Source organism: Stylophora pistillata, chromosome 3, assembly GCF_964205215.1.
Source record: "Stylophora pistillata chromosome 3, jaStyPist1.2, whole genome shotgun sequence".
NCBI classification, from domain to species: Eukaryota; Metazoa; Cnidaria; class Anthozoa; order Scleractinia; family Pocilloporidae; genus Stylophora; species Stylophora pistillata.
In genome coordinates this window covers 1,732,501-1,752,735 of record NC_142521.1, presented here as the reverse complement: position 1 = coordinate 1,752,735, position 20,235 = coordinate 1,732,501, and the positions used below count along the sequence as shown (strand labels likewise).

Genomic DNA, 20,235 nt, shown 5'->3' with positions numbered 1-20,235 from the left:
GTCGGTGATCATGGAAGATCAATAGACGCTGGATATGGATATGTCAGCCTGCGTGAACCTATAAATGTTTCTTGTTTTGTTTCAGTAGTAGTCTGAACAAGTGTTGAAACAGTACATGACAAATAAATCATGACCACCATTTGAACGATTTTACCAGAAAATGTGTAAGTGTCAACAGATTCGTTAGGTAAACGAATGCAAGGTTAATGAAATTTATTCATGGTTTGACCACTGGAATCATGGTGGGAAGGGCTAATGGAAGGAGACAAAGAATTATTATTCTTTCCTGCTAATTAGCATTCTATAAACTGAGCTCGATACTCGGTCAATATCAAATTGATTGTGTTTCAGGGATATACGACTTAGCTCTCACTTGTCCAACTTTTACCTCCAACTCAAGTCATGGCATAACCAAGAAATTAGAATTGCAAACTCACGAACAACGTTGGCGACACCATTTCCATTTCATTATAACGAACAAATTCTAGAGAATTACATCGATACATTGATTATTTTCTATTTCTAAAGGTAAGATCACTAAGTGTAGTTATAGTGTAAATAAAAAAAAAAAACTACTTAATAATGTATGCCGACTAAGTTCGTTTCTAAACCGTCAGGCTCCGGCGTAAATGCCAGCAAAATTGTTCTCTGTAATCCTTAAAAACAAACTTTGAAGCAGATTCCTTCTCAGAATAAAAGTCTGAAACAGATTTTTCCCGGTCAAGCACTTCCGTGTTCAACAGCAACTTCGATGACTTTGATACAGTAGTTAAAAATTTATAATCCGTATTTGTAAAGGAAGAGAGCCGCGAAAATCCCCTCGAATTCCACAGTAAGTTCATTTTCCTGTAAGGCATTTCGACATGAGCCATTCTGACGATTTGCATTTTTCCAAGTTAATCGTTCAGTTCTTCCTCGCAAAGTAAAACGGATGATTCTCGGAAATAATAAGGGATCCTTTTGAAAGGATTATGTAACTGAGAGTCCTGGAAAAACACGTGCAAAGGCAATTGAAGACTCAACATGATATGAATAGAGTTTGTCTTGAAACTAAATTAAAATTTTTCTATTTGCAGAAAATCGTACAAATGAAGAAGAGTCATCTATTTCATGGTGTTACGCTGATCAATTATAGGTTGGGCGATTCCCAGCATAATGGCTCAGCATAAAAGAAACGTCTACAAATCTTTCGATAGTTTTGGTTTTGGTCTATTTCACAGTAATCCAGACTTTTTGGCTTTTTTTCTTTTAAGACGCTTATTCAAATGATATTTCCAAGTCACTTCATTTCACTATTTTTAGTAATGTTTAATCACAAAAGACTGATTTTTTATTCAAAGTGATAAGATCTATCCCAATAACGCTGTCAAGAATTGATTTCAACAAGTATTATATTGAAAGATTCTTGTCTGAGCCAATATTTGTATATTCTGCCCAGATATGAGGTAAGAAGGACTTCTTTACCTTCCTCGGCTTATATAAGCATGACGGTGAAATTTTCTGACTTTCATCTGGCTTTATATTCCATTTACATTCCCTTCAACCTCTAGCCTTAAATTCGATAGAAGAGCACTATGTATTTTTATGAATTCATGCCCGTGATGATGATGTCCACTTTTGGTTCTGACATGATGAAGCGAATATCCGGTATCAATCGCATCCAGTATTTATCACCCTTGCTCCACAGACAAAATTATGTTTGTGCACGTTTATTTCTTGCTGAAGCTCATTACGCAATCCCTTAAAGTAATTACGAAACATATAGACGCACCCCCGTGTTGAAAATAAATCCATTTACGTCTGCCTGGTTTGTCTGATTATCGTCCGGAACAATCTCGTGTACCACGGGTCACGCTCCTCTAATCTTTTGCGGCCAGGTCAGGGCGACCATGTGAAATTGCGCGATACCTATCACATTCTCAGTCATCTGCTAATTCTGGTTGATGAAAGTATAAATAATTTCGCGCTGAAAAGGGAAAAAAAGTTGTAACGGGAATTAAACTTGACTTCATAAATCCGCGCTGTTCGAGATCTCCTGTATTTTCAATCGACATCGTCAACTTGGACAAAACATGGGCGCCGAAATATAGCAGGGATGAAAATAAGTAAGCTGCGTTGCCGCGGGCTAAAGAAAAGCAATCGTCACATTCTCTAATATTAATGTGCTACTGCAACGAAATTTTTGCATTTTATTTTCCGAATTTTCTGGTGTTAACTTCACATTCAGACCCCAAACTATAAGAATAAGCGTAAGTTTCTCAAATTTGACTACGTTATTCCTTAAAAACAGCGCCACGAAGACATTAAAAATTCTTCCGCCATTGCTCGAATAACACGTTGGAGAGCCCGCGAAAATAACTACAGCGGTTTTAGTTGTGACGTCATTGACTCACTTTGCCACGCGAACAACAACAAAACAACAGAGGGAAACACGGAGTATTAGGTATGTCTTCACGTTCAAATTCTCCTTCTGTTTCTTTCGAAGACGATTCGGAGTTAAACTTCTCACTCACTGAAGATCCACCAGACGATAATGGCGAAGGATATCTTTACGATGACAGTTTAGAGCCCGTTGCGACCGAAGAAGAGGTCGCAGCGTATAAAGAAAGTTTTGGGCGTGAAGAAGAGGAACAACAGGAATACCGACCCCGTCGCCGTGGTGAAACAAGTGTTACTACATGGTGTACATTACTCTTACAGTTGTAAATTTACTTTCCTCCTGCTCGTATCTCATTTATTTTCGTGCTTTGTACTCGTAAGACTTCTTATCGTGTTTTCAGCTGGATGACATGTCTTGTACTTCTCCAAGGTAACTTACTATTTGAATGTAAAATATTGCGAGAAGCTCATCGAACAGTTGTTGTGCTTGATAGGTGTAAATGTTCTTTCTGTTCTCTGCAGGCCATAAATAAGCCAGAGGTGGGGAGAACCAAATAAGTTCAGTGCTACTTACCATGCGACGAGCTCGATTCGAAAGAGTTTCCTCGATCTCTGTTTTCCGAGGTTTTTTTCCAAATGGTTGGAACCTTAGCTTTCTTTAGCCTTCTAACGGCGGCATCCACATGGACTGACCTTCCAAAGGAATCTAGCGAAAAGTGGTCAGAACAAACAGCGAAGCGACCATCTGGATTGAAATGTGCACGATGTGTGCCAACGAAGGCTTTCCATTTCGCGCGAAAAGTCTTGTCGATCGGCGACTTATGGATGGAAATTCCGGCCGATATATCGGAAACATTACTGCATCCTTGCACAACACAACGTCGCGAAGGTATGCCTTTACAAGAAATACGCAAAAGAAAGCTGGGGAACAATTCTTTCCAATTTTATTCCTTCTTTCCTGCGGAACCAGAAAAACAACTCTCTCTCGGCATACCAAATTAGCCACGATTGTTGAGTCGTTGACGTCACTTCCGTTCTCGACCTAGTTTCTTCTTCGCGCGGAGTTCTGTTGTTCGAAGAATGGCGGCCGTTTAGATCGCGAATCTACAGGGAAAATAATTATTATATTACTTCTCGATGGAGTTTTGCCTTAAGATTTGGCAAATTTGTTACTTGGGTAAGTACTTTCAAGCTCTGATGAGAAAAGAAAAGGCATTTTTGGTCGCAGTAGCACTCTAGAATTTTTACGGAAATTCACCTTTCGTTCCTTACGCTGCAAACCTGTCTACCGTGTATAGTGTGAGAATTTAATTTAAAGAAGAACTAACATTTCGTTTTTTTTGCTGATAAGACTGAAATTCCTTCTAGCAGGTAATTTTGCAATTTGATTCCAAGGAGAAGAACGATAACAAGGAGGGAAACATAACATTTCAACTTTTCTTTCACTTACATTTTACTTATTGCACACATTTTAATAAATTCTACAGCTAAAATCTATTAAGAATGACATAACAGCAAAAACCTATTCCAACCATTTACTTCCCAGGGGATTTGTCCATTGGACTGGCTAACGTTTGTAGATTATTCGGTGCAGATTATACTTCAGAGCAGTCGCCTCCATATAACAGTGTTACCAACTTTTATTCGCCCCTAACAGTGGCTTTACAGCAAATAAAACAAAACAACATAATCAATAGGCCAGCGGCAATCCTTCGTAGGCCATATACGGTCAGTGGTCCCTCTGTTCGGCGCCGTGTTTATTTGCTCCTCTGACAAAGAAGCCATGACGAACGTCGATGGAAATATTCCACAAGATTCCGGATCCATCCTTACTTCTCAGAACCTCCTTCAGCATCAGGAAGGTAAGGTCCATCCTGGCAATTTCATTCGTGCCGTTTTGGCCGACAAATCAGCGTTTGACATGCTAAAATCGGCGATCAAGGCCAATAGTCAACACGCACGAATAACCAAGGCCGATCAAGGGCCGTCACCACAAACTAGAGCGACCAAGGCTCGACAACCTTTAGATCAAGAGATCGGCATCATTGATTCTAATCCACCGAAAAAGCCATGGTGGGATAGGTCAAACCCTGGTAATTCGGGTTCCGACGATCGTAGTATTGACCACGAGGATGCCCTCGACGCAGAGCCGCTTGCCTCTGATGATAGTACCTCAGCTGCACGTTGGGTGGCAAGCGAGGAACTTTCCAGTTTTCTGGAACTTGTTGCTAGAAAACTTCTCACAAACTTTGAGAGGAAAACTATGTGCCAGGAATATCCCAGGCCTAATGCTGACGCTGTTTATACTTCTGAACTGGATGATTACATTGCTGCTCTTGTTCAGAGAACGAAAGCAATTGATAAAGATAACCGCTTCTTACAAGACAAGGTCCTTGACATCACAGGACCTTTGTGTATGCTGTTTCAACACTTGACTGCCATGAGTGATTCATCTAATAAGGACTTAACACTGTCTCAAGATCAAGTCCAAAGCCTGCTACAAGCAGTCTCGTACTCTATGCGTCTAGTGGGAAATGTGTCCTCCCTCATATCGGCTACACGCCGATCGGCTGTACTAAACAAGATCAACAATCATGGTTCTTTGGCCTCCCTGGGAAAAGAGGACTACCCTAATGCTGGACGGAAACTCTTTGGTGCAGTGTTCGAAGCCCAGCTCAAAGCCAGAGCTGAAACAGCACAGACGCTGATGGATGCTAGTTATGCAGGTCGTGGGCGTTCCCAGAATCGTTTTTTATAGAGAGGCAACTCCCGCCCCTTCCGAGGCAGCCCATATCGCGGCAGAGGTGCCAACAGAGCTTTCCGCAGCCGCGGAACAGGGCGTTTTCAACCCCGAGGTCAGCCCACCAACTTCAGGGGTAGAGGTCAACAGTGGACTCCTCAAGCACCAACAGTTTAAGCGAAGGTTTGTTTCCTCTCAATTCAATTTTAAGTACAAGCAATTATCCAGTAGCAGGAAGACTAGCCCACTTTATTCAGAATTGGTCTCTTATTACAAACGACCCATGGGTATGTCAAACAATCACTGGCTACCATATCGAATTCACACAAACTTTTGTTCAAGTAGCCCTCCCACCACTCCTCCCCTTCTCAGAGGAGGAGACTCTTGCTATGGACAACGAGATCAAGTCCTTGCAAGACAAAGGGCCGATTCACAAAACCTCAATGTCAGACAAAGAACCAGGATTTGTAAGCTCCCTGTTCATGGCTCCCAAGAAAGGTGGTGGTCAAACGCCTGTCATAAATTTGAAAGCCCTGAACAATTTTGTAGAGTATTCTCATTTCAAAATGGAAGGGATACACATGCTCCGAGACCTTTTAAGAAAAGACGACTACATGGTCAAATTGGACCTCAGGGACGCGTATTTCACTGTTCCAGTGTGGGTAAACCATCAAGAGTATCTGAGATTTCTATGGAAGGGCACAATGTGGGAATTTGCTTGCCATCCCTTTGGCCTAGCCAGCGCACCGAGAGTCTTCACCAAGCTCATGAAACCAGTGGTGGAGATGCTGCGCAAAATGAGCGTAAGACTAATAGTCTACCTAGATGACATTTTGATAATGGTGGTAGAAAGCAGACAACTTGCAATTCAATATACCCAGTTAGTTCTCAGTGCACTGGAGAATCTAGGCTTTGTGGTACATTACGAGAAGTCAGCGATGATTCCCTCCCCTCAGGTTTCCTAGTGGATTCAACAACTATGACTCTAGCGTTACCCCGCGAGAAAGTTCGTAAGAAACAGCGGGAGTGCCAAAAGGCCCAAACATTGTCTTCTCTGACATTGCGAAGGTTGGCAAGCTTGATAGGCTTGCTAAACAGTTCCATTCAAGCTGTCTTTCCAGCTCCTCTTCATTACCACCATTTGCAAAACTTAAAGAATCAGCATCTCTCCCCTTCAATGAATTACGAAAGCGAGGTGCAGCTATCTCTAACCTCAGGCACGAGAGGAACTGATATGGTGGAAAGACAGCTTGATGGCTTGGAACGGCAAGGCCTTGGTGAATGGGGACCTAAATCTAACAATAGAGACAGATGCTTCCATTCTAGGGTGAGGAGCTGTCTGCAATGGAATACGTACGGGAGGCCTTTGGACACAATCCGAAAGACTACTCCACGTCAACTGCCTAGAGTTGATGGGAGGGGCTTTCGCAGTGAAAGCCTTCACTCAACACAAAACTCCAGTGAAGGTTCTCTCACTCGTGGACAATGTAACAGCAGTGACATATATCAACAAAATGGGGTGCACCAGGTCCCCCATTCTGTCAAGTCTTGCCTTCGAACTGTGGTCTTGGTGTCTTCAACGCCAAAACAGTAGAATGGCGCGACATATTCCAGGAATCCAAAACTTCCAGGCCGACCACGAGTCGCGTACTGTCGTAGACCACTCCGACTGGAAGCTCAAACCAGAAATTTTCCTATGTATTCAGAGACTTTGGGGTCCCCTGGAAATATATCTCTTTGCATCCCGCCTATCGTACCAGATCCCAAGGTACGCAAGCTGGAGGCCAGACCCAGGGGTAGAAACAGAGGATGCTTTTACCCTAGACTGGGCTCAGTTGACGGGGTATGCCTTCCCTCCTTTCGCATTAGTAGGGAGATGCCTAAAACAAGTCATTCTCCAACAAGTTCAGAAATTGGTCATAGTAGCCCCAGTATGGGAAACCCAGCCTTGGTGTCCATTGCTCCTCCAACTCTGTGTCGACTTCCCTCAGTTACTTCCACAACCCATAAATCTGTTGACCAGGCAGGGGGAAACTCATCCCCTAACCCACCTTCAGTTAGCAGGATGGCTTGTCTAAACCGTTCATACTCAGAGACAGGCATTTCTGCAGAGGCTAGAACACTGCTCATGACTGCATGGCGAAAAAACACTTTAAGTGCCTATGGGGCAGCTTGGCAAAAGTGGGCTAGCTGGTGTAATCAACAACAGATTAATCCCATTTCAGCCCCATTATCAGCAGCTTTAGATTTCCTTACAAGAGAATTTAACTCGGGCAAGGCATACCGATCGATTAATGTCTATCGTTCTGCAATATCCATGACCGACCCAATCACTGATTCTCTGAGGGTTGGCGAACATCCATTGGTTTGTCAACTTATGAAGGGTATATTCAACAAGAGACCTCCACTTCCACGATACACTCAAACATGGAAAGTTCATCAGGTCACTAGCTACTTAGAAGGCCTTGGTGATAATTCAGAATTGTCATTGAGACAACTGTCTGAGAAACTAGTGGTCCTGCTGGCCCTCACATCTGCCGAAAGAGGGTCTAAATTGGCTGCACGTGACCTCAGATTCAGACGTTTTATCCTGAAGGGGTTTCTTTTACTCTTCCCCAATTAACAAAAAAATCAGGTATTGGGAATCCTGCTAAAACCTCATTTCATGCCAGTTTTCCTTCTAATGCTAGATTGTGCCCTATTGAATGTCTAGGAGAATATGAGAAACGCATAGAAGCCTTTCGGCCCAATACTTCTAAGGCAAACGTCTCAAACAAGTTATTTGTCTCTTACATTCGCCCTCACAGACCTGTGTCATCTTCTACCCTTCCTCGGTGGATGAAAGAAGCCTTAGGTGCGGCTAAAGTTGATGCTTCTATATTCAAAGCCCACTCATCACGGGGTGCGGTAGCCACTGCTGCAATTGAAGCAGGTATATCTTTACCTCAAATTTTGACTCTGGCAGATTGGTCAGGTCCTTCGACCTTTAACAAGTTCTGTTACCGCCCAAGCTTTGATGCTCAACCGGGCCGAGCTGTACTAGGATCTTAAAAATGAGTCAAAACAGAGCCTTTAAACAGACACTGTTATATGGAAGCGACTGTTCTGAAGTATAATCACAGATTATGCAAGGGCCGCTTGCAGCCTGTAGTATAATGTGGATTATACGAAGATAAAGTAGACGACGTATAACAGTTTCCCTCCCTCCCGCCTCAATTTGGACTCATTTTGTTGTTGTTTGTTTGTTTGTTATCTTGCAGATCCGCTCATTAAAAATGACAGAGGGACCGCTGACCGTATATGGCCTATGGAGGATTGCCGCTAGCCTATTGATATTGTTGTTTTGTTTTATTTGGGGGATTGCCGCTGGCCTATTCATATTATTGTTTTGTTTTATTTGCTGTAAAGCCGCTGTTAGGAGCGAATAAAAGTTGGTAACACTGTTTGTTTGTTTTCTCGTTTGTAAGCGCATTTTTTCCCTCATTATCGCATTCTTTGTCTTTTTTTTCGCCTTTACGTAATCATTATTCTGTTAGGTGTTTTCGCATAATTTCGTCTCGTTAAGGCTCTTTTTGCATGCGTTTTTTAGCTCATTTGTGCTTTGCCATTGCTACGTTTCATTTATCCAGTCCGCTTACCGTCTTCTCCGCTTTTGGTTTTCTTGTTCCTAGCCGTCCTAGTCATACAACGTTTCTACCGCTTGCTTCATCGCTTTTCGCTTATATTGTACATTTCGTGAAATCGATTGAACGACATGTAGCGTGTTCGACGTTTGACTACAAGAGACACATTGAACACAACAATTGTTTTCTTCAGGAGCTTCGATCAGCAAAAATTTGCGCCGTCAAAAATAATCATACCACTGACAATCCCCATTAGTTGCACTAAGAAAACGAGTCTTCAAAGTGAAACGTATTAGCCAGAATACACTTCATAAGTGAGTTTTATTAGCCAGTCAAGCGATCGAGTCTTTGTCTTGAGTTCCTAAAATTTAGTGTTTTATCATCAACGTGTTGACACGGGTTAATCTTTGGATTCATCTCTAGCAGATCTATGTGTAATTCCTCTTTTTCGAAGAGCAGTAAGCTTCTACCATCCAGCACAACTCGATTTCTTCTGAAGAAAGGACAAGATTCTGAAATGAAGTTTAAATCCATTGAGAGTTAGAACTGATTCCTCGAAAATGCTTAATTTACCCTTAGGACTGATAATAATCTTCACTGCAATTGATGCCTGAGTTACTTCGATGAATAAATCTGATTTATCATCACGGGTTTATTACGAATCAACTTAACGGCCTGCTCCCAGCTGCAGTTGGCTTGTTAGCTCAATTGGTAGAGCGCTGCACTAGTATCGCAGAGGTCAGTGGTTCGAATCCCGTACAGACCTGATTTTTTTCAGGTCTGATTTTCTCTATTGCATAGATAGCGCTCTCTACTGCGAGGATCGTGCCTCATCTTAACTTATAATATTAATAAAAAGTCACGTATTACTGACCTGCTGCCGTTTTCCAGTTCTTGGTTCTTTTCCATTGGTAATCACACCAGCCCCAGCTGTGAATGATTGTCCTTCAGGAACACAGATGATAAACACTGCGGCTATTACAACTGTGAAAGCTTTGATGTTCATTTTGAGGGCAGCCTAGCGATCCCTCTGGAGTAGATTTGCTTCCTGTTCAAACAATATGAATAAGCTACTAAAACTGGTTGTTTAACTGTCCTTTAGCTGACTCTTATAAGCCCAAAGAATTTTTCATAAAAAAGCTTCCTTACTTTGATATTTTTAAACAAAAGCGTACTTGAAAATGTAATTTGATCGGATACAACCATTTATCACTATTTACGCCAGTTCTTGACACGATGTCTGCTGAGTTAATCAAGTTAATTTAGATGTAGTTTCTTCCTTTTGTATCATCTGAGCGAAAGACGATTTCATAATACAACAAACGTGCTTCTGGTCATTAGTATTCTCTTTCATAGCAAATTAAGCCAATTTGAGTTTTCCATAGCAAGTGTGGCTTTTTTAAAAACGTTTAAAATGAGGATCAAGAAATTAACAGAGATTTCCCACAAAACGAGAAAACCATTTTCTGTCCACGAATCAACCAATGGGGACTTCCACTTCCATGTCTGGATGTGGCATTTGTGCTTGCATGTTCCAATCAAGTAAATAGCTTGAAAACGTAATTACAGATAAATTAATCATCCACAACTTTCATTAAGTTACTTTGTATACAGTTAAATTGCACCTAGACCCAAAAATCTTTTTTCGCTTAACGAAATAAGCGTATTTGTTGGAGTATTTCTGTGCAAAAAGTTTTTTATTTGCTCAAATCTTCAATTTTCTTTGCCCAGTCAAAATACGGAAAATCGGCCGCCATCTTGCCCCACGACCGAGTTTAAAGAGGAATGGCTCTAGCGGGTAATGTGACTCAAATCGAGAACACGAAAGTCTGCATTTCACACATTTTCACTTGTTTGCGAAGGTTGTAGTCGATATTGTCCGAAAATATGCCGACTAAGTGTGTTGTAGGAGGATGTAGCAACGTGCGAAATTTGCTAGAGGGTATCGCGCTTCATACATTCTTCATACAACACACCTAGTCGGCATACAAAAGTCGGACAATATCGACGACAACCTTCCCAAACAAGTGAAAATGTGTGAAATGCAGACTTTCGTGTTCTCGATTTGACGTCACATTACCCGCTAGAGCCATTCCTCTTTAAACTCGGTCGTGGGGCAAGATGGCGGCCGATTTTGACTAGGCACAGAAAATTAAAGATTTGAGCAAATTAAAAAACTTTTGCACAGAAATACTCCAAAAAATAAGCTTATTTCGTTAAGCGAAAAAAAAATTTGCGTTTAGGTGCACTTTAACCAATATCATATCGGTGTCAAACTTAAATTTACTCTTTGATCATGCCGGATTTTGTTGGTGATATTGTCAGCACTGAGAAACACGATCTTGATAAAAAAAAAAACTGTACCACCCTAAAAGTTAAGTGTTACGCAGAGGTATTCACCGGTCTTGTTAACCACTAAACAAACACAAATGCAATTGCGTGTAATAACCATACTTCAGAAAATGAAAAACGACTGAACAATTTCCATTTCCAAACGTAAAGAATATTGCATCGGAAGAGTCTCGGGAAAAATACGGCGCCGTCCTTAACACTTCCCCCGAAATTCCTATCGAAATTATCTCATCGCACCGTTTGCTAAAAAGGACATGAAACGTGAAGCGTCTGTGTTAGCAAGATTTTAGACTCCTAAGTTTCACTTGGTTTTTTCTTTGCAATGAAAATCTTGTTAATTACCATTGATTTTAAATTCAAATTCAGCCTATGGTTTGCTTAGCAGCGTAAAATAAATTTTCGGTAAGAGAAAACAAACAAACAAAACCAAAACACAAACTTTGTGTTCCCGTATGATGCAAGGATATATTTTACACCTTTTCTCACAATAGCCGATTAGATCAAGAGTTCAAAAGTTACAAATTAGTTTAACAAGGCACAAAGAAATTTATTTGAGATGTACAAAAAGGCCATTTAGAAAAATAAATGTAAAGGCCATTCAGAAAAACACCACAAATGATAAACAAATGCATCACTCAGGTAAGATATTATTAAGATATCAATATTTGTAGTGAATTAATTATTTCTTTTAACACCAGAAATTGTTAAAGCTTCCGACCTTAACTCAATTTCTACGTACCTATATATTAGAACCAAAACATTTTACAATTTTAACAATATACGATGATTTTGGAGCGGACGCGGAGGTGGAAAATCCTTTTAATAACACTCATGAATTTAAGTAAAAAAGAAACTGTGGAGTGGCGTCAGTTGGGCCGTATGACAAGATGATTTGGTTTTATCAACCGAGTTGATATTGTAAATTGGCCACCGTTAAGAGTCCCTAAATCTGACGCTTCGAGCGTTAGCCCTACGTCAGAGCAAGTGAGATACAGATGTAGACGACCCCACCTAATCATTAACAGAGAATGGACTTTGATGAAGACTTCCGCTTGGGTTGTCGAAACGTCAGTCACCCCTACCGACAACAGTCCTTCTCAGGACTACACTCACCCGGATGATCAGACTACACCTTCACATGTTACCCCCGGGTTCAAAACAGTCCTTCTCAGGACTACACTCACCCGGATGATCAGACTCTGCTTTCACATGTTCCTCCCGGGTTTAAACCATTTACTGGAGCGAATATTTTGTCAAAATCTTTAGCCTTGGACTTGAACATTTAAACGTCCTTTCACCCAGTCGTTTTGGACCAAGTACAACGGAATTCCAGATCAACTCAGCAATACACCACACTTTTCGTCGAAGTCGTGCGAATAATGACGCTGGGGTGAATCGATAATCAATCGATAATCGATCGCTGTTGAGACAGCTGAGACCCAAACAGAGCTATTCGGGATATGGAATATTCATGAAGAAGATTTTATGCTGTCCAATTACAAAGTTTATTTAATACGTAAAATAGTTTCAGGAATTACAAGAAGGAACCAAAAGTGAAAAAAAAAATACTTGCGAATGCGATATCTTTTTTTTTTCTTTTCTTTTTCCTTTTTTTTAAGAAATATTGACAATATCTGCAAATATCGTTTCTACCAGGTACTATATCTTCTTTGTCATGGGTTGAGACGTCTCACCGGGCTGGTGCGAATTTTGGTCAATCATCTTGACCGTTTCACCTCTACTAACCACTTTATCGTATAAATTTCCTAAATTCCACTTGTTCTGAGGACACACTCGAAAAAATGAAATAGTAATGTAGAATGCAGTTTAAGTTTATTTGACTAAAAGTGTTTTTTTTTAATCAGTATTTATTTCATCAGTATTTTTTTCTTTGCCCTTTTGCTCTCCACTGTCACCTTGAGGAGTGCACGGGCTGCCCAGCCCAGAACACATGCCCATCTTTGTACTTAGGATTGCGACACAGTTTGCGTGAAAATTCTTTTAAAATTTAAAATTTATGTACACGAGGACTAACCGTCTCATTATAGCTGTCGTCCCCTCATCAAAAGTTACTGCCAAGGGCTTCCATAACCAAAGTGAAGATTGACATATTTAAGAGAAAGAAGCGCTGGAGGAGAAACGCAATCCTGAAACAAACACTGAACTGGGATATACTTACTTTGAACTGTTGAACCCCAAATATCACAAAAATCTCAAACACAGACTCGCGTCAAGACCTGAGGGTAAGTGCACTGTTTTACGTTATAGCACTTTTGAGATACTAAAAAGAATTCTGGACCACATGCTTCATGAATTGTTCTAAGATTGCCTCCTGATTATACTTGTCAATGCCATCATCGAGTGCAGCCGTGTTAGCGGAAGTAATCAAACACCTATTCACATGATTGTCACCAAAAGACCGGAGTCTTTGGGAAACTGCCGACTATTGTGTGATCTTCCTGTTAATTGACCAAATTGTGAATGAGTCAATCAATATACTGGATGGGAGGAAATTTATAGAACACAATACATAAAAGCACAGAAAAATATTTATAAAAGCGCCATTATGTGTACCTCAGAAGGCAATGATTTAAAATCCTATGCAATCGGTAAAGAAATTTCCAAATTAAATGATGAAAAAAAACTGGAAACTTTGAATACGACTTCACCGAATTAATCTATAGATCCGTGCGGTTTTAATTGAACGCATGAAAGTGTCGGATGTGTTTTTCTTACTTTCATAGACACATTTGTCATACTGCAAATACTGTCAATATCATTTATACCTACGCTTATATTCAAATATTTTTTTTTACCTTAATTTATATTTATTTATGTTGTGTCCCCTAATTAGCACTGGTTCTTAACCTAAGCTGGGAAAAACGCATCCGGAGGTTTCTTTTTCAGGAGGTTTCTTTAGACACTTTAATAAAGTTTCATCATCATTATCATCATTCCCTACTCAGTTTCCTTGTATCTGAGGGGGTGAATTTTTCTCTAAGTTGATTTGCTACTAACGACATGGGTTCGATCAGTAAGTAGAAAATTATAAAATAAAGATCTTCGTAGGAGAACGTTAAAAAAAAGGCCTAGTAGAGAAATTTACGAAAAATTTATTCTGAGTGTTAAGTTGCAACTGATAAGAGCAAAGACTGATGAACTAAACACAGCCTGAAGAATGTGATGGAAGAACGGGGGAAAACGAATAGAAATCTTAGGAGAAATTTGTTCGACCGTTGGGTTTGTATCGTAAACGAAAATTGGAATGGCAGAGAATGTTATTGACAAATGACAGATGCTAAAGTGCCCTTAGAAATGCCTTGGTTTCATTGCAATGAAATTAAATATTTTCAGAATTGGAAATAAACCCTTCAGTTCAAAACAATCGGCTCATATGTATTAGGCACCATGTCGTGCGTTTGAACAGTTCTTCGGATTTTATTCTTTTAAACTCAGTTTTAAAACTGACTGAGCTTTAAAACACACAAAAGCAATAACTTGGAGTGGTTGAAATATTTTCATCCATTTATCTTTATGAGCCAAAAAAGAAAGATCGCTCTTTTCGTTTAACTAAAATGAGAACCAGGATTTTCCCCTCCATTGATATTTTACGAGAGCAGTTCTTAGCAGAATTTATAGACAGATGTTTTGACGTAACTTTAGTATTCTTAAGGGAACTACTTTCATGATTATCAGTTGTTTGAAAGTTCTTTAAAAATGCCACAATTATTAAAAAAGTTCAGTCATATTTTTGACCAACATACAAATGATATTTATTCTCTGTTTAAGGATTTTTCTGCGATTAAACACAAACTCACCACAAACTGAGTTGCGCCAGCTGGCGGAAATTCATAAGAAAGCAAGCGCATTATAACCCAGAAGAGAACCATTTTGTGTTCATATTTGAGGCATAGTTTATAATGGTAATCTTAATTTCTTGAAAAGTTTTGCGTGATTGGTGGTGTCTTATTGAACTCCTCATGTACATAATATCTCCATAAAATACCACAATGGATAATATTATAACAGTTTTCGCTTGAGCCAGAAAATACTGCGCGCAACATACAGTTTACGATGTGTTTTTTGTCTGAGAGGTGTTTGTCGGTAAATGTAGCTTTTTAGTAAGAGATGTTTGAATTGTATTTAAGGCTAAAGTATTACCTATCGCTTTATGATAAACATATCTAAATACTTCGAGAATGACACGAAAAATTCGTTTCAATTTCGTTTCAATTTCGAAAAGTATTATGTCAAACTGATCAATGACACGGGGCATACTATTAGATTAAGTCTCATTCTATCGCTTTTTAGTTTTTCATAATGGTTATGAGGCTTGCGGCTTCTATGCAATGTTTCCTTTGATTTACACCATGCCTAAACCATTTAATGTTCATAAAAAACCAGCTAAATTCAATTTAATCGAAATGAATTTATTGAAGAGTTAGAGAACCATTAATTATAAATAGCGTCAACTACATTAAAAAGGAGAGGAAACTTCAAAGAACTCATCGTCGAACAGGAAATGAAAAGTTAATGCAAATTGAATAAAAACGTATTTCCTCATTGACGGAAGTCCGGGGAATATTTCCAATGATGGATCACATCAGCATCACCTTTTCAGTAGGCAAACTCTGCTTTTAGGGTTCTGTTTAACGAAGCTGTACTTCCAATTATAAGTTACGTCATAAACCATTTTAGCTGTTGATCACCATTGAAGGTTTCTAAATATTGCACGTCAATCTACGAAAATTTCCACATATTGCAGCTTTTAAAGGGAGAATGTGTTTTGAATGTGGCATTTAGGTCCAACAGAAACTTAACAAATAAACACATTAATGGTAACTAACAAAGCGTACTTTGAAAATACCGTCTAATCGCTTGCATGGTTCAATTCAATTACGCCAACACAAAAAGAATGTTTTCACTAACCTCACTCCTTTGCATTAAGTGAAGTAATGTCATTTATTTATTGAGTCGTAGGTTGCCCATTTTCTAATTGATCCCGCTTTCTTTCGTTTACAGAACACAACATCACCATCATTACGCAAAAGAAATGAGAAGACTGCTCCATTCTTTGGAAGTAAACTATCTCGTTAGGAGTATTATTAACTTAGCGCTTTGCTTGGTTGTTCTTAAGCACCGTTTCGTTATGACCGAAACACAGGTGCCTTGCCAAACCATTTAAAGGTGCTGTACTAACATGCAATACTCACAAGAGAATTTGGTTAGATTCAAGCACGTCTCTTTGCCACAGACTACATTCACCTAAAGATGTGTCCACGACTCACTGTTGTCATTCTACTGGTTCTTGTAGCTGTCTCCATGTATCCTCAGACACACGCCTTTACGGCTGGAGCAGGGAATATTGGCAAACGAGGCCAAAATTATTTTCAGGTAAATTAAACCACTTAAGATATTTCTTTTCACGCACCTACCATGTTTTCCTTCTTCTAAAAAAATAAGTAATTTATCACATATCAATCTTTATCAATTACATGATTTACCTCACGGCAGACTCACTCGATCAACATTTAAGTGAAATCCCTGATAACTTATCGTTACAATTAAACACTGATCTCTAATACACAAATATCTCCAACAGTTAAGAAATAAATTTTCGCCTCTTTAAATTACCCAGGGCAAAAAAAATTTTAAAAAAAATGCTTAATCTATTTTTCAGCACTCAAGAGACCTACAAGGAATAACTTTTCATGACTTTTCGTTTATTTTCTGAGAAAAATCTGTGACAAACAAATAATTTTATGCCACATATTTACCATTTTGTCATGTAACTGATCAAAAATGCAGATTTTTCGTTTTTCCTCTTAAGTGCTTTAGTCCCACAAAATTGAATTTCTTATCTTTATGAAGTTACATTTTAAGCTAGTGTATGTAAACCAACTGACAGTGAACATTAGCCAATCATATCGCCACGTGCTCTTATCAAATGAGACATAAATTTCCATACCCAGAGGGGGCGGAATGCTTCGCGTCCATCCATTACTGACTTCGCTTTCAGAGACATAACAAAGAATTTTCAATTTCTTTAGCTTTGTCTTCTACCAAAGAAAGAGTGAATAAATTAGAGCAAATTTTTAAGTGTGATGTATAAAATATAAAAGAGATTGTTTGTCCTAAATTTGTAAAGTAGCGCTTCATTTACTCATAGGAATCTATCATACTCTAAGGAATAATAATTGAACCTTGGTGATGGAAGCGAAAAGCCGCGAGCTATCTTAAGATTTAACCAATTTTTTGCTACTAAAAAAGCATCACTCAATTTGGCTAAGTTTTTGATGAATTTCACATTCCTCCGTCCCATTCTTCTTCTGTCAACTTAGACGGTTTTGATTACTCTCCAAGAGGAAACTGGGCATGAACTGGGGTGACTAACACTTTCCTGACAAGAACTAAGGAAGTGTTTTCGTATGGAAAGAGTTCCATTCAAAAACTACACGAAAACAAAATCCTTATCGACCCTAAGGCCAGCAACAGTATCATACAAGTCATCAACGTTAGTATTTTAAGAAGTAGATCGCACTTTCTGTTTTTCACTTTCTACGAGAGAAACTTGACTGCTGTCGTTGTTTACATTTTTCTTCATTGGCATACATGTTTGCATGGAAAAGACGTCAATTAAAGGAAAAAGTAATTTCAAGACTGGAAAGAGCGTCTCAGAAATTCGGGGCTTCTTGTGGATAAAACACATTGAGATATTCGCCATTGCAAACGGTCAATTTTGTGGGTGGCAAGGATCTTGTGTGCAACTTATTTTCTTTGTAAAAATTTTTTGATTTTTAACATCGTGTGATGAGAGAGTTTCGTGTGATGGGGAGAGTTTTGAAGTATCAAACTAAATTTTTGAGATGGTAAACTTGTCCCCTATTTTGATTATTCCGTGTCAAAGATTTTTCAGATTTCTGTGACCGACACTGAATTTGTACGTCAGTTATTCGACTCATAGACCATCATCTTCAGGCGCCAAGTCATAGAAGCGTTTGCATTTGTCGTAAACGGAGTTTTCCTGAACGAATTATTATATTTTAGTCGAAAAAACATTTACTGAAAACCATACGAGGAAAAACGTTCAGCGTCGTCCTTAAAAGGAACGCGTTTATTCCTAGAATAATAAGCTCATTTTCCTTACGTAATAGCTGTTTTTATGATCTTTTTTTATTCAAATAAATGTTCGTGTTGTATCTAAATTGATCCGATTTATATCTCAATTAGCGATAAATAGGCAACTCAATAACTTTAAATTAAATTTTGATGTCACTGGCGATGTCTAAACGATGCGTGGGGAAATTTCTCACAACCTCGAGGGCTGAAAACGTGAGAAATATTACAATATGTTAATAGTAATTGGCGAAAACACATTGAACTTAATCAATATTTAGGCGCATTGGAAATTTAGAGTTACGTTTGAAGAGTTATTCCTCAAAGAAAATGCGGCAGAGATCTGTGAAGTAAGCCTTAAGTACCTTTCACACATTGAAAATATGTTGCAAGGGTTTTTCTAAACGTGAGCTGAGAAACTTTCCCATAAAATTCATACACTAAAGAGAATGCTTCCTGCCTAAAAACAAATACATTTATTTGGTGTATTTACAAAAGTTTACTATTGAATTACCGCTGATTTTGTCATGAATCCTAATTCAATTTAACAAAATATACAAACGGCTCTGGAAGTAAGTGAATTAACAGTATATATCCCCTTTACGTGAGATGATTTACAAACGTGCTGCATATTTTGTTAGTTTAATTATCTTCTGTTTTTCCTTTACTTTCTGTTGCTTACGGGAGAAAACAGGATCGTTTTATTAAGACTGGAAGACAATAATAATCTCGTCAAATGTTAGTTCTGTTTAATTACCGGTTTTAATGTGTTATCATTTAGCCTCGCTAACTTTCGCCCGCTTGTTACTATCGGCCGGAAAAATACTCATCACCAATCAATTTAAAAGCGGTAAGACTACGAAAGAGAACCTCACATTAGAATTGGATTAAGATAAGACAACTTTGTTCTCACTGCACTAGCCGTTCTGTCGAAAATGACCTTAAAAGTGAGCGTTTTTCTCTTGCTGGTTATAATTGCCGTCTCTATGTGTTCACAAACGCTTGCATTTACAGCTGGAGCGGGGAACATCCATGTCAACGGTAACGGTAAACGAGGCGCTAATAACATTCAGGTAAAATATTCCCTGTATTTCCTTCAAGCATGTCAACCTTTTTTATCCACCAGGACATAACAGGTAGCTCCCCCACTTAAACTCGTCACGCTAAAGATGTATCGATGTGCGAACTTATAATTGTTCGTCTTCACACTGCCCTGAACAAAAGTGAGATTCGCATTTCTCCTGTTAAAAGTACGCCTGGCCATTTTTATCGCTTCTATCCGAAAAAAATCAAGGAAAGACAGATCATCTTCTTGAGTAACATGTCATTGTAACAATAGAAGACGAATCTTCCTTGCTTTTTTCATCAATACTGGTAAAAAATAAAGTAGAAACACACATTCCTTAAACTTTTTTACTTCAGTCTACAAATTAGTTTCTAGGCCGGGTTTCAAACTATGAGAGGTTCTGTTCGAATCATTATCACTATATGAGATTTTTTTCGTTTTAAGTATATTTTAAATTTTATTTCAAATTTAATTACTGTATGTAAATATCGGTTTTTTCCGACTACAATGAAATTGCAACTTCTGTGTACGAGCAATCGATGAAAATATTACAATTCTTAAAAATGTTTCGAGTTGAATTTCATCGAGATATGAAGTGTGGGAGTTGTCCACCGGTGTTCTTTAAAACTAATTTCCGAAGAGAATCAGAAACATATTTTTATCTAATTCTGAGCATGCGGTTAAAAAAAAATTTCTTCATTGCTTTAGCGGGGAGATGGCACTTTCCCAACGCGGCCTCAACCATAAATTGAGTGGTATATAGGCATGTTATAGACTTCATAATAGGTGTGGTATTGTGAAGTGATATCTCGATGATATATCTCCATGGAGTTGAAATTAAAATTTAGATTCACTAATGTCTATCAAAATCGCAGGCGCAATTGATAGCATCTTAAATACATTTTAAACACATTTAATAAGAAACAGTACTTATTCCATTTGTATTTGTCCTCCTTTTG

The 20,235-nt window shown here is 38.8% G+C and overlaps 1 protein-coding gene and 2 long non-coding RNA genes across 6 annotated transcripts in view; 2 read left to right on the top strand and 1 right to left on the bottom strand.

The window, feature by feature from the left end:
• Positions 1 to 203: 203 nt before the first annotated feature.
• On the top strand, positions 204 to 8,556 carry LOC148734018 (uncharacterized). Of its 2 annotated transcripts, XR_015999133.1 has the most exons (4): positions 204 to 528; positions 1,077 to 2,809; positions 2,902 to 3,556; positions 8,380 to 8,556. XR_015999133.1 is itself a non-coding variant. In XM_088754725.1 (3 exons), exon 3 carries the CDS (start codon positions 4,163 to 4,165, stop codon positions 5,135 to 5,137), a length of 975 nt encoding a protein of 324 aa, XP_088610851.1. In that variant the 5' UTR covers positions 204 to 528; positions 1,077 to 2,809; positions 2,902 to 4,162; the 3' UTR covers positions 5,138 to 5,494. The 2 variants fall into 2 exon arrangements, 1 of the variants encoding a protein (XP_088610851.1); XM_088754725.1 differs by lacking the exon at positions 8,380 to 8,556 and having other exon boundaries at positions 2,902 to 5,494.
• A 488-nt stretch (positions 8,557 to 9,044) lies between these two features.
• LOC111329520 (uncharacterized) lies at positions 9,045 to 16,438 on the bottom strand. Of its 2 annotated transcripts, none has more exons than XR_002694722.2 (3): positions 16,308 to 16,438; positions 9,617 to 9,790; positions 9,045 to 9,254 (listed from the first exon to the last, which is right to left on the bottom strand). It is a non-coding gene; the product is annotated as an uncharacterized LOC111329520 (long non-coding RNA). The 2 variants fall into 2 exon arrangements; XR_015999136.1 differs by lacking the exon at positions 16,308 to 16,438 and adding an exon at positions 13,274 to 13,726.
• The window catches only part of LOC111329587 (uncharacterized), a 4,891-nt gene continuing 950 nt past the window's right edge, over positions 16,295 to 20,235 (top strand). Inside the window, exon 1 of one of the 2 annotated variants that reach the window (XR_015999134.1) lies at positions 16,295 to 16,488. This is a non-coding gene — a long non-coding RNA (uncharacterized LOC111329587). Of the gene's footprint in view, positions 16,489 to 19,011; positions 19,284 to 20,235 lie in introns of those variants that run through there. The other variant, XR_002694728.2, reaches the window with a different exon arrangement.

Bases quoted from the DNA above. Each gene is read 5' to 3' on its own strand.
- LOC148734018 (XM_088754725.1), top strand. From the start codon at position 4,163: ATGACGAACGTCGATGGAAATATTCCACAAGATTCCGGATCCATCCTT.